The 14,464-nt window shown below is 36.8% G+C and overlaps 1 protein-coding gene across 1 annotated transcript; it reads left to right on the forward strand.

Annotated features, from left to right (window-relative positions):
* Positions 1-684: 684 nt before the first annotated feature.
* pofut2 (protein O-fucosyltransferase 2) lies at positions 685-7,680 on the forward strand. Its single transcript, XM_074694141.1, has 9 exons — positions 685-894; positions 1,879-2,132; positions 2,616-2,760; positions 3,404-3,514; positions 4,140-4,206; positions 4,791-4,916; positions 5,143-5,323; positions 5,445-5,568; positions 6,379-7,680. The coding sequence occupies exons 1-9, from the start codon at positions 719-721 to the stop codon at positions 6,530-6,532; spliced, it is 1,338 nt and encodes a 445-aa protein (XP_074550242.1). The 5' UTR covers positions 685-718; the 3' UTR covers positions 6,533-7,680.
* Positions 7,681-14,464: the final 6,784 nt, after the last annotated feature.

Below are 14,464 nucleotides of genomic sequence, written 5' to 3' on the forward strand. Positions count from 1 at the left end.
TTTTGCACTTTCTATACACTTTTTTACTTTTGTTTTCTTGATTTCTGCTGTGACTTTAATTTCGTTGTACTTGTTACAATGACAATAAAGTTCTATTCTATAAAAGTATTGAGACCTTTTCATGCAGCCCTACCATGAAGCATGAGTTACATTATCTCTATAAAGAAAAAAAGTTTATTTCAGTGTCATATTACATAGCATTTTTTCTCATTCCTAGTATTTTACAGATTGTAGAAGAGTTGTACCAAGAAAATTCAGCAGAAGGTCAGACTGAGGCCCTTGAAGAGAAAGGAGGAAGATCCATAACAGCAGCAGCAAAAGGGACACCTATTGACAGGTCAACACTGTGACAGTTCATAAAAATGTACGAGTAAAAAGCAAGATTAAAAAGTAGGGTCAAAAGCAGGTACAAAACTTTTGAACAATCATAATTTCACTCCTGAGAATGCCCCAATTTCGAACAACATACATAACAGTTGAAGGTAGATCGCTGTGCAACAAGGACTGGGTTGATAAAGTAATTTTTATGAAAATGAATTATTTAAATGAATGGATAAAAAATTTAAATGAATGAATAAATAAATAAATCCATGCAACACATGAATGACATCTTCTCAGTTCACTCTTGCCACATCAAATATGGCGGCGACGTCGACGTAGGTTGCTCGGCAACTAGACAGACGCTTTCACTTCCGGAAGTGCGTGGCTTAAAGGAAATATGGCGCACGGTGCGGGGCATTTACCGATAGTATTTATTTCTTCATTTCATACCTTTACACCATTTGTATTATCAATTTTGGTCTCTTTGACTGCATTTGAAACAGTTATCGCTAATCATGCTTTTAGTGCAAGCCAAACAGCTACTTTACCCGTCGCTGCTGCAAGAGAACTACGGTAATTGGTCTGGTTTGTGAAGTTACTGTTAGCTAGCTTTTCTGAATGCTAACGAAAAAGTGCTAACAGTGATTCTGTTTTATTTAGCAACAAGGGCTGCGGTTAAACCGAGAGTCCCAAGTCTCACAGTACAAATTTGTGGTTGTTGTTTTTTTATCCTGTTTGTTTAAATGGTTTGCTCTAATAAGCCTCGTAACACTTGCAGTGACTTCAAGGGTGATATCGCCGAATTCCATGGGAAAAGTTATCAGTATGAGCATTTCTTGTATCGTGGGACCATATAGCCTTTTGATAACCTTTCATTCACTTATATTTGAAGAAAACTACGAATGTCTCGGATATCGGCGTAGGAAAAGTCAAATAAATTGCTCTGAAAAGTAGCATTTTGTGTCCTTTCTCCACCGTTTAAATCGTATAACGCTTCAGATTACAACAAAATAGTAATCTGAGATAACTCTTACCATTTTAGGATCGTACTTCAGTCTCCCTGCCAGGATTCACCTCCTGTGAAAAACCTCGGGGTTTAAATGCGGGGCAGAAGTGCTACTTTAGCAGTCAGTCTGAGATTTTGTTGGATGGAAGCCCCTTGTTTACCAGTCCTGAAATTTATAGCTTTATTACATACTAACTTGTAGATGACCCTAACAGCGCAGAATAAACTGTGGGGTTATTTTGTAAATAATATACTTTTTCTATAGTTGTGTGGGGAAATGTTGTACTAAATTTCAGATCTATACATCAGAATTTTGAGATTTCCTGGAGAAAGTGGTATGAATTTATTATTAAATTGTTTTGATGTGCACAGCTACCCAATATGGCTGTGGCTATTCTCAGCCCTCTCACTGACCTTCCTTTTGTTATTCAACTCAAAACTGGATCAATAATGCTCACTATTAAATGAGATGGGTTTTATGTATTTCTTAAGACAGCTTTCCTCTGTGCACTTAATAATGATATGCCTATGTTTGTGTTCTGCTTTCTCAGGTATCTTTTATATGACGTGAATCCCCCGGAGGGTTTCAACTTGCGGAGAGATGTCTACATCCGCATGGCCTCCCTGGTGAAGACACTGAGGAAGGACGGGGATGATTGGGTATTGGTGCTTCCTCCATGGGGCCGTCTGTACCACTGGCAGAGCCCCAACATCCACCAGATGCGAATTCCATGGGGGGAATTTTTCAGCCTCACCAGCCTTCAGGCGAATGTCCCTGTCATCGAGTATGAGGAGTTTATTGCAGGTCAGCTTTAAGCTCAGAAAATGGATTCTTTGTCTTATGTTTCAAAATGAACAGCTGTACAGTGAAAAATATTTGATTTGCGGTGGAGCTATTTCCATAAGATGTACTTGACCAACTCAGAACAGCATAAAGTATGCTGAGGCATTATTTGATGATGGGAGCTAGTTTTAACTCAAACACTCAGTCCATTATTCTAGAGGGGATGGAGACACATCCCCACAGTCAGCTCCACTGTTCTCAAAGGTTTGTGGCAGGTTTGCTGACTATCTCGTATTACCTCTGGAGCTCCTCCCACTTAAGTAAAATATAGACAGGTGAGGGAAAGTGAGAAGAGGAGGGTCGATTTTTCACATACAGCGTGTAGTTCATACATACACTGATGTACATCTCATATGAAAAAAAAAATTAGATTCTTCCTTATCTTATTTTAAGTGAGTTAAAAACAAAGATTCAGTTTTGTGTTTGTGTTTTATTTTGCTGTAGAGAATGGAGGCCCTTTCATAGACCAGGTCCTCGTTCTGCAAAACTATGCTGAAGGATGGACTGATGGGAAGTGGGAGGAAAAAGTCGATGAGAGACCCTGTATCGAGAAACTGATGTACTCCAAAGATAAGCAGGGCTACTACAGGTAATGCAGCAAAGCACAAATTCTGTTTTTGACTCTAACAAATACAAAGTCAAACTCTAGATGTCCTTTTTACTTATTGTAGAGCAGTAGCAGTGCTTAAAGTGGTGGTCTTTTTAAGTTAAACTATGACTCTCCACTTCCTTTTCACAGTGACATCACTGTCTAATCTTTAAATCCCAGTTTCTGTGAAGACACACTAGCTCAAACTTATTTAACAGGGAGACATACAGGCGTGAAGTGTACTCACGAAACAGCCCCTACTAGTTGTCCAAGCATCACATAGTCTGCAAACACCAGCGACTTGTCAACAGGTTACAGTAGAACACAAATAAAGGATCAGTGCACAGTAGATTAGACTACAGAAGTTAAAATTTGGATGAGGGAGATAGAGACTTCAAGGTAACTGTTATTATCTTTCGTCAGTCGACCATGACAAGCCAAGCCTTGTTTTGTGCGTCACTGTTATCTATTTCATGATACCTCTGCTTTCCAAATCCAAAGCTTATTGGATCACTGTTGACCTCTAATTAAATAACAGAAACTGTAGTTTTGGAAACACTGATCTATCTTTGCTTCTTCTTGTACATATTTCTCATTGCATTTGTCACTCATCTTTTAATTCATCTTGTCTGTGTGGTTTCAGGGGCTGGTTTTGGGGCTTTGAGGAGACAAGAGCTCGAAATGTAACATGTGTATCAGCCCAAGGCCATGCCTCAATCATGGCTCCAGTTCTTCAGAAAAACATCACAGTAACGTGAGTGCACATGGAAACACCTTGATTTAAAATGCACTGACAGATGAATGAGCTGACTGACTTTTAGATTTGTCAAGCACTGACAGCTGCTTGAACGTGTTTGTTGTAGGTGATGACTTGCAAATCCAGTACCATTAACAAAATAACAAATTCTGTCAAACAGATAGGTATTATGTCACCAGCTTTCTTACACTACACCAGTGTCACCTGAAAAATGCAGGGATTCCAGTTTTATAAGATAAATATCTTTATTCTATAGATCAACAAACAAGCTTAAAGATATGAGTTGTACTATGTAGGGAAAGCAGCTTAGTATGGAGTTGGTGTACAGACCTGTTTAACCCCATTATCAGAGCAGATGACAGACAAACTGCTTACTGTGAATATGTTGCAATAAAAAATACCCATTGACACAGTCTGGTCATACAATAGATCATATGGATTTTAAAGTGTCACCTAACCAAACCACTCCGCAATCCTCCATACGTTAGATTGATTCTCCTTTTGTAACACCTGAAACATAACCTGTCTTTCTTATAGCTTAAGGTATCACTTACCAGCTGCTCTGTTTGATCTTGTGCACGCTGAAGGGGATTAACTTGTTTGTAAAACTGATATTTTGCAGATCTGTAATGCTCGACCGAGCAGAGACGCTCCTTCATGACCACTATTCTGGGAAGGATTACTGGGATGTAAGTGAAGTAATGAGCTGATGTATTTCACCATTTTCTGTAATAATGGTGTGTGAAATCTCGAGCCGGGATGATATGCTTTTCTCCCAGTTTAATTCTTTTACAATTCTTGGGTGCCAATTCGAGCTAAATAGCGATTCTTTGATATTTCTGAGTTTTGAGATTTTTAGTTTGCTTCTTCAACACTAAACCATAAGAGTAATAATACTGATGGTGATGTCTACGGACAAAATCAGGAGCCATATTTTCCCCCAAAAAATGCACATCGCATGTGTGTCAGTTTTTAAGATTTAAGAGTTAGTTTTTAAGATTTATTCAGGGGATCTTACATTTCAACTTTTCCCAACCAAGTTTATAACCAAAGACTAAAATAGAGGACTTGCATTTGAAAAAAAAATATTTTTGAATAAAGAAAATCACAATTTAAAATTTTTGAACAAATAATCCCGATACTCAGATACGTTTTTTCTCCCACCCCTAATGAAATCTGCTAAGCTAGACATTGCTCTGCATACAACTAAAACTAGCTTTAAAGCTTTAATCTAATATTTACCCCTTTGTTTTTGTCTGTGTTTTTGATGTAGACCCGCCGCAGTATGGTTTTTGCAAAGCACCTGCGACTCATAGGGGATGACTTCAGAGCAAAGTTCCTGAACTCCACAGACAGCAGAGACCTCACCGTTTACAGCGAGGACTGGACTCGCATGAGGGTGAGTCAGTGTGTCTGAACGTGACACCAGGATGTTTTTGTTCAAAAGGGATTAAGGCTGTTGAAAGAAAGGATGTATCAGTACACAAAAAGTCATTTCACTTCTGTGCACTATGTCTAAGGTTTTGGTTTGGTAAGATTTGGGTACAGTACGGAGGATAAGCAAGTAATAGAATGCATTTTTCCTTGAATATGAAGATGCTAATTGTTTCAGCTGTCTGTCTTAGGCGAAACTAGGCTCAGCTAAAGGAGGTCCATACCTGGGAGTCCACTTACGCAGGAAAGACTTCATATGGGGACACAGAGAGGATGTCCCCAGCCTCAAGGGGGCAGTCAAAAAAATGCGCAGCTTGATGAAGAAGCACAAACTGGAAAATGTATTCATTGCAACAGATGCAGATAGTGACGGTAAAGACACACCAGCATATCCAGTTGGTTTTATGTTTTATGTCTTGATGTGAATGTCATCCTGATTAAAAAGTGCTGTTACTTTATAAGTTATCCTTAAGCTGACTTCAATCTGTTGTAGAATTGAAAGAGCTGAGGAAGTTGTTGCCTGAAATGGTGCGGTTTGAGCCGTCAGCTGAAGACCTGGAGCTGCTAAAAGATGGAGGAGTGGCCATCATCGATCAATGGATATGTGCACATGCAAGGTAAATTGACTCTGCTCTGCCCAGTGAAAAGTAAACCTCAAACTTTTAAGACTTTCTTTCTTAATGTAAATCTTGCCTTTTTATCAAGTGAAAATTATATGTTGTATTCAAACAAGGTATTTTAAGCAAAACAATGAGTTATCATCTACATACACTGCAGTCTCTCTGTTTTTAAAAGGGGGATGTGTGAGTGCCCATGGTATGGGTAGCCAACACATCTTGGAAGGTACCATTACAGCTGAACATCACAGGTTGGGGTACCACATGCTGTCGTGCAGATGAGACCTTTCCAGAGAAAGCTTGTTGAATGCTAAAGTACATTCTGCATTCATTACATCAACATAGCACTGCAGTAGAAACTGGCTTGCATTCCTTTAGACTTTGTTCATTTTACAGAGTCACAAGATCTTGAAAAATTAGGGTTATATAAATGCACAAGCTGATGCTGTACTGTCAGCCTTGCAGCGCTCTAGCTTCAGGCTCTTAATGCTTGGATGTTGCACAATTCCAAACTGTGAACTTCTCGTGAGTGCTGAATTGAAAGAATCTGGTTGACCAATCAGTCATCAAAGGTTAATGTCTTGTAGCTTTTGACCAACATAGAATCAGATTTGTGGTTACTCAGATACCTCTGACTATTGTATAGACTATTGTACTATCATACCTGCCCTTGGAAAGTATTTGTACTGGAAGAACTGGTCTGGACACCTGTACATGCTGTTCTCACAACATCTGACTTTTAGAGGTAAAGGTACCTTGCGTGGCTCTTTTGTTTTTACTGTCCTTTTTTGTGTCTCTTTCTTTTTTTAGATATTTCATAGGGACGTCAGTTTCCACCTTCTCTTTCCGAATCCATGAAGAGCGAGAAATCCTGGGTTTTGACCCTAAAACTACATATAATCGATTCTGTGGGGACACTGAGAAAGAATGTGAACAGCCCACACACTGGAAAATTGTCTACTGACGTGATCTGTGACTTACACACACAAGTGCCAAAATCAGTATTTAAAAGGGACATTTATCTAAAATATACAAGCTACCTTTACTACTTCTTGTTTTTTTCTTTATTATTATTTTTTATGTTACATGTTTTTGGTTGAAGAGTTGTGCAATTGGGTCTTTTTTTGACCACTGTGACTGAACCTTATGATCAAAGGACCAAGACTGTGCTGCCTAACGTGTGTTACCGAAATGTTCAACATGTACACCTGCAGATATTTTGTAGGTTGTGTTGAATGTTCAAGCGTTTTGCCTGCCTGTTGTTGTGTCTTATGAGTGAAATGGATTGTGTTTTTTGAGTATTTGACATTAAGTGAGATTCAAACCTGTTCAACCTCCCACCTGTCTATATCAGAGTATCATTACAGAAATATTACACAGAAGAAACATATAAGCACAGCAGAAAGATGATGCAGTTTTTATTGAAAGAAGAGGTTTCTTTTATGATGTGTTTACAATGAGCATATTTGCCAAAAAGCTGGTCTTTTATTCCACAGAGATTTTGAAACACTTTTTGCCCTTGTATACCTTTTAACAACCCTGCAGTCTTGCAGTGTTCATCTTTCAGACTTGTTGCCTTGTGTTTGCACATCACTTTACTTTAAGTGTGATATTTCCACCAGCCACAGATTTAAGCGTTAGAAAATGCGACCATGTTTTTGCACAAAACTAAAAAGTTATGGAGGACCACTTATAAAAAATTAGCCCTACGAGTGATTGAGAGCATCAAATTGTATCTTGCAATCATAACTTTAAAATTATCTTTATAAAAGTGTTGAAAAAGTCTGTTTCATTTTGTTGTGAAATTATTTTTCACTTTTTGATATTTGTATGCAGATGCTAATATCAATATTTATTACACTCTCCACAGTGTTTTGAAATTCTTCCTTTCGTATTCGGTGACATACATCAGCTATAAACTGTTTGGCATTTTGACAATGATAATATTATCAAGCTCTGATACGCCACTGAGCCAGCCAGATGTACGAACACGTGTGTTTTCATTCCTGCTGATGCCCACATTTTGATCTTGTACGGGCAGTGTCTCGTGATTTGGTTTGTACTTGAGATGTGTGTTTTTGATGTTTAATAAAGATTTTATCAGAATTTAAACATTTCTGTAAACAATGTGGAAAGAAAAACACAGATCACAGCTATTTCAACATTTCTGTCTTGTTATACGTTATGTCAATCAAGCACTGGGATTGGTTTTCACATGGTTTAGGATGACTCAGCATCTTAAACTCTCAGCTGCCTTATACTCAACTTTTTTTTCCACAGCCAACTCAATGAAGGAATCGCTAACCAACTTTTACTGATCAACATTTACCCAAGCTCATCCTGTCTCAGCTGAACCCTGCAGTTCCATAATGTTCTTTTTCAGTATGTACTTTATGTTAAGAATTTGCTGTTAAATTCGATACTGAAGCTATCTGACAGATGTTACTGTCAGAAAATGTCCTGACTTAAATTTCTGTGAAAGGTTATACTCAAGCAGTAGGTTCATGAGAATACTGACTTTCAGATGTTCACACTGATCAGTGTCAGCCACTATATGCAAAGTGAGTAGGTGGGAGAGTGTGAGAAAGACGGAGAGAGGCATTTTCTCGGGTGTGTAGTCTAATGGCTGAAAATTTTTCAGTTTCTTTTATTGAGTTTTTTGACTGAGATTTGACATGGATTTCTGTTTATCCTCCCTATACTGCCATTAGAGATGCAGCGTCTCTTAAATCCTCTGCATTGTTTTGACATCCCCCCTGTGAATCCCCTATATGGTGTAAGTGGTATTTTTCCCTTTGGAGACCTTTATTCCACAGGCAACACCTTATAGCCATTAGTAACTGAGTGAGTCACGAGGTGCCTGGGCTGCCTCGTGCTGTGTCTATTGATGCTCTACCTTGTGTTTTTAACTAATCTTTATTTCACTGAACCAGTGGAGCTTTTAATGCTATCCAACAAAACAATAGACACTGTTTCCCATAAAACAAAATAATTTCCACCTCTTCTCATGAAATATTTTTCAGTTTATTTATCTTATATTTATTTATTTCTTAGTTTTATTAAGTGTATATCTTCTCAAAACGTTATTGATGGATCTCCATGTAAGATACCTTTATGGAAATTGAATTACAGGCAATTTTTGCAAATCATAGTTATTTCATGAAAATATTTTATTCTAACTTAATGGACCAAAAATTATATATCTATATCTATATATATATATATATATATATATATATATATATATATATATATATATATATATATATATATATATATATATATATATATATATATATATATATATATATATATATATATATATATATACATATACATATACATATATATATATATACATATATATATATATATATATATATATATCTATATCTATATATATATATATATATATATATATAGATATATATATATATATATATATATATATATATATATATATATATATATATCCACATCCACTTGTGCTCAATGCATGGGCATAACTATCACAGGGATATAGGGGCAGACGTATTGGCAAACAAACTTTGAAATGTGACCAGCATGGTTCAAATGTTAAGTAGTCAACATAAACCAGACAAACGTGATTTTCTTTAGTTCTACCCTCTCTTAAGTGTGATGTAATGTAATGTAATGTGGTGTAAAAGTCAATTAGCACCATATTCATACAATTGTTTGATTAGTCTGAGGCTACACATCACATCCTAATTTGCTGAAACAAAAGCAGCCCAGAGTTTTGTCTTTTTTTTTTCCAGCAGTCTTCCTTAAGCTGCTGTCCCTTTGTTATGAGCAGACAACAGGCACCTGCAGTCAGCAGCGTCACGCCCCCTCACGTTTACCTGCCCACATGCAGGTGGAGCTGTTCACATGGGACAAGGACCAAGGAGGCAAAGCTTGTATTAACACTTTTTCAAAACCTGTACTGTCACTGAACAAGGACCTCGGTGTTTTCTATTTCAGACCGTGTTTTTTTTCTGTTTAAATTCGATAACCAACTGATGGAAAAGGCATCCTGCTAGGTCCCACCTAGCGCCATGTCTTTGCTCAAGAGCCCACGAGACACCGACAGTTAGCGATTAATTGGACTTTTTACAGACGGACGTAGAAAGGTGAGTTAACTTCTTCAACAGTGACGCATTGCCTAAAAACAAAGTCGGACACAGAGATATAAAATGACAGATATGGTCTTCAGTATTGCACTGACAAATTAATTTAGCTGCAATTATTGTCACTGAGTGAATTCATTTGTACACCTGTTAAAGCTAATAGCAGCGCCGTGGACTTAAAAAATCTTGTTCAAAGGGGAAGTTTTCAGTAGTTTATTCATTTATAATTATATTTATTTATTTTATTTATTTATAATTATATTTATTTATATTATTTACAGAAGGAACTTATTTGACATTTTTGTGTATATCAGCTTAAAGAGAGGAAGCTAGTTTTAACTCTAGCTACAGAAAACATCAAAAAGCACAATATTGTCTCCGAAGTGTCATGGAATTGAAAAATAAATATGAAATGTCAAGTCACCTCAAATTGTTTAAATGTACTGAAAGATTTTTTAATGATGTGATGCAAAATTACTGTAAGGTGACAAGGACCCCTCATGAAACCTGATTAATAACTTAGACCTGTTTGCTTCTTCCATGATCAAAGGTTGGATCAGTGCTCTGCCTTAATCCAACATTTGCCTAGTGTTAAGACACACAAAACATAAACTATCAACTGGTATAACTGTTTATCCTTGTTTTCTTCACTTCAGCCTCTTCCAAAGATGGCTTTCCTCCACCAGCTGAGGCTCCTTCTCTGGAAGAATGGGCTGGGAATCATCCGCCAGCCTGTAAGTGATCTTTCAGGCACACTTATGTCAAATATTAACATCTACCATCGCCTGAGAATTAACCCAAGAAATGTTGCTTTGGATACTCATACTTTAGCAGTACTAAACAGAATGAATTCTCTTGTAGTTATGGTCCCTTACTCTAGTCGTCTGGCCTCTGATCATCTTCATAATCATTGCTGTGGCCCGACACCAGTTTCCTCCCATTGTGAAAGACACATGTAAGTATTAACTGCTTTAGGAAAAGTTCTTAGATCTGGTGCTATTGACAATTTCATGTATTTGTGTTTTTTTTTTTTTCCAAAAAAGTAGTCTTACTTCTAAACAATCAGTTCTGAGCATAATGTTTATAGTGAACAAAAGTGTACAGATTAAAAATAATGATTAAGAAAACAGATCAAAGCCTTCTACTTAAAAAAGTAGAAATTTAAATGGGTTTCTTACCTCTCTTTTAAGGTACCCTGTGCAAAAACAAAATGATAATGGGAGTATATAAATTCAGAATGTCTATCATTTATATCAGAACTCAAATTTTCATCCCTCTGTGTTGTTTCCGGATTACTGGTTGTGGCACTGGTTAAAGGTTGGGTCTAAATGGGTTCAAGTTCATACCTGACATGTTCCACAAGCTTTTTGTTGGGAGCCTTGATCAATTGGTTGCGGCCTTACACCCTTTCACAATAAATGTAAACAAAATGTCAGTTCAGCGGTAACTTCTGGTACTTCAGATCTAGGACCCTCCCCTTAGCGTCTGACGTGGTGCTTGAACTCTTTTATTCTTAAAAATGCAGGCAATCACTTGAGATTGAAGTGGATTAAGGTGTGTAACAAAAGGGTGGCGTGTGATCCGCCTTTTGTTTCACCACATGTGAGCAGAGATAAGAGTGGAAAAGTTTGTTGTGCAAAAAGGGAAGGGCAGACAATAGAGAAAATACAAACCTCCCAATCAAACCTGTTTGTTTTTTTCATGTGTTGATAAGTTTTACATCAACTGATCATTGCCTCAGCCTCATTTTAAACAGCATCTCTAAAGACACCTGCATGTTTCACTATATTCAAGTATATTTATCACATATTATATTGAAGAATTTCTTTATATAAAGCATCATTTAATGTAACTATTTCTGAAACAACATCCTGCTCAGCTCAGGCATTGACTGCAACTAGTTAACCCTTCCCTTTTTTTGTCAGTTCAGTCTTTTTTTCTGGCTCACATTCTATTGATGTCAAGATTTCCATGTAATACAATAACCCCCGTGTGCTCTGGTAAGAATCAGTTCAGCGGACGTGAACAATAGGACCTACCCTCTCATGTTAAGTGCTGTTTGGTGGCTAATTCATACCAGAAACCGGAACAGTGGTAGACCACACCCAAAGCAGGTAACAAAACCTTGGGTAGCATCTGGTTGGAGCAAATGACCAGAGGTGGCCTCACGTTATGTAACGTAGCTCAGGAAAAAACAAATCTTGATCGATCTCAGAAAAAACTAACAAACAGATTATTAATTTAATGCTTGAATGTCAAGCTTTGTGATCATTGTTGAGAAATACATTTTTAAAAGTTATTTTTGGGCTTTTTATGCCTTTATTCAGAGAAGCTAGGACAGTGGATAGAGAAGAAAACAGGCAAGAATGAGGGGTGACAGGGAGTTGGATCCATAATGCTCTCTATCCTTTAACAGCAGTTATCCTCTTTGAGTGTGGTTTAATAAACCTGTAGGATCCACAGCTTAACATAGTTTCACAATGTTTGATTAGCCAGAACACTGTCCCTTTCGTTTCAATTAACTCATTTCCCTTTTTCAAAGCCAGCTCCTTGTCTTGTTGAGCCATATTGTCAGTGTGATTTACAGTTTCCCTCTCCTCTCTCTGTAAACACGATGTGAAATCCTATGCTGCATTACTGTAAGTGTTAGCACTGTGGTCTTTTGTGACCTACCTCTTTGAGTGAGTGTGTAGGCTGAAGGTTTCATAATGTTTTCCCCACACGTCCTAACTGTGCGTAACAGTCTGTTTGCTAAGCCAACAGTCCCTTTCTGCCCTCTGACATGATGAAGTATCACTTTCTGTGTTAATAGTTTAACTGATACGAATTCAGAAAGGTAAGTCTGGTCACATCAGCTTCAAAAGAACCCGATCTACATGATATTTACTTCCTTATTTCTTTGTTTGAAATCTAAGCAACAGCTTGGATTGTTTCACACAATGGATGGTATAAGTTACTTCAATGCTAGTGATACAGGCACATGGCAGTAAGCACAAACTAGATCTTTTCATCAGAAATGACCCTGAAAGACATGAGTAAGAAATGAGGACACAGAACTGTGATCCCTTTTGAACAAATCCAGTTAAAACAGATTAACCAGTAACAATAGAATGCAGTTTCATACAATCTGGCGTTTTCATTTTTAATTTTATTTCACATTATTGTAAAAAAAAAAAAAAGTGCAATAACTTAATATTTCATACAGCTTTTTTTTCTACATAGACCCAACTTAAACTGATGTTTTAAAATTAAAAGAGTACCTTTCACACCAACCTCTATTTCTCACAAAGGAACAAACAAAACAGAAATTGGAAGTGAAATACATCTTTAAAAAAGGGGGAGGTTTTCTTGAATGTGCTGGAAGGTGCACACAAAACTTTAATGTCCTAATGATGGAGTCCAAGGTTGAAATGAAGCTCAGCTAACTTCTCTGCTATAACGGTTAGATAAAAAAAGAGAGGCAGTAACAGAAAACCTTTTTTTTCATGAGCACCCAATAATAATAATAATAACTAAATAATAAAAAAATAATTTTCCTGTGAGCATTAAAAAATAGAAAAATAAATAAATAAATAAATAAATAAATAAATAAATAAATAAATAAAATTAGACAAATAAAATAAAAAAAAAAGATAAATACAAGGACACCTTCTTGCTTTGCTAGAAGGTGTCCTCAGCTTAGGACCCTAAAAATAAAAAGACGTTTTCCTGTGAGCACTGGTTGGTATCTGCTGTGTATGGAAACCCCCTTATTTAAATTAATTTTTAAATATATTATTATATTCGTTTATTAATCAAATCTGCCCATGTCACTTTAGGGTCTTTAAAGATGTCAGACATGCATCAAAATACAAAAATTAATCAAAATGTTGACCAGAATATTAGATTTACTTACAGTTTAAAATCTTCTAAAAAATACTTTTCTTTTTTTTTTGATTCCACCGGCAAAAAAAACAGCTTATTTCTCTCTAAGTAAAGATCTAAAGTTTGGGGATTTCTTCAAAATGAAAAAGAGCAAACCTCTTACAACATTATGTGTATAAAAACTGAATTGAAATCAGAATGGTAAACAACTCCTAAATTTATGGTGTTAGACCTCTGAGCCTTATGAGCAGTTTTTCTCTGCCTACCCAAAGTTTTTTTTTCCTTCTGAGTTTGAAACAGTAAACTAAGGAAAGGACATGATCTTCAGGGTCTGAACAAAACATTTCATAATTGAATATCGAACATCTCTTTCAGGTTACGTGGGACCCCGAAACCTACCCAGCACCGGCTTCTTCCCTTTCCTGCAGACCCTCATGTGCAACACAGACAGCCACTGTCACAACACATCACGACTTGTGGACCCGACTGAATCAAAGACAAACCACAGATCCTCATTACATGACAGGTGCTCCTACTCTGTTTATCACTATGGCTTTATATTATTTGCTATTTGAACAACAATGTCTGATATTTAAAGAGATATTTCAGACCTGCATCTAAACTGCTCCATTCCTGTTCCTTATCTTGTCTGCTACAAAGCTGTAAAGAGCTGATGTCTTTAACTTGTTTGCTTTATTTTCTTTAAATGTGCAATAACACGTGCCATTATATAAGCATAAGCCGAGCCCTTTATTCATGGTCAGTCTTCACTGGTTCTCTGATTGAAGCCTAAAGGTTAAATTATGGTATCACAGAGTCAAGGTGGCTTACGGGTGTTTTCTCCTCTATTGTGTCCAAAGCCTGAAGATTGAAATACCTGATGAAGGGCTGAGAGAAAAACCTGT

The sequence above is a fragment of the Halichoeres trimaculatus genome, unplaced genomic scaffold (genome assembly GCF_033239565.1).
Source record: "Halichoeres trimaculatus isolate MK-OKI-2021-1 unplaced genomic scaffold, fHalTri1.1 fHalTri1_scaffold_19, whole genome shotgun sequence".
In the NCBI taxonomy this organism is placed as follows: Eukaryota; Metazoa; Chordata; class Actinopteri; order Labriformes; family Labridae; genus Halichoeres; species Halichoeres trimaculatus.

Bases quoted from the DNA above. Each gene is read 5' to 3' on its own strand.
- pofut2 (XM_074694141.1), top strand. From the start codon at position 719: ATGGCGCACGGTGCGGGGCATTTACCGATAGTATTTATTTCTTCATTT. The intron at 895-1,878 runs GTAATTGGTCTG...CTGCTTTCTCAG, and splicing joins GCTGCTGCAAGAGAACTACG to GTATCTTTTATATGACGTGA. The intron at 4,207-4,790 runs GTAAGTGAAGTA...TTTTTGATGTAG, and splicing joins CTGGGAAGGATTACTGGGAT to ACCCGCCGCAGTATGGTTTT.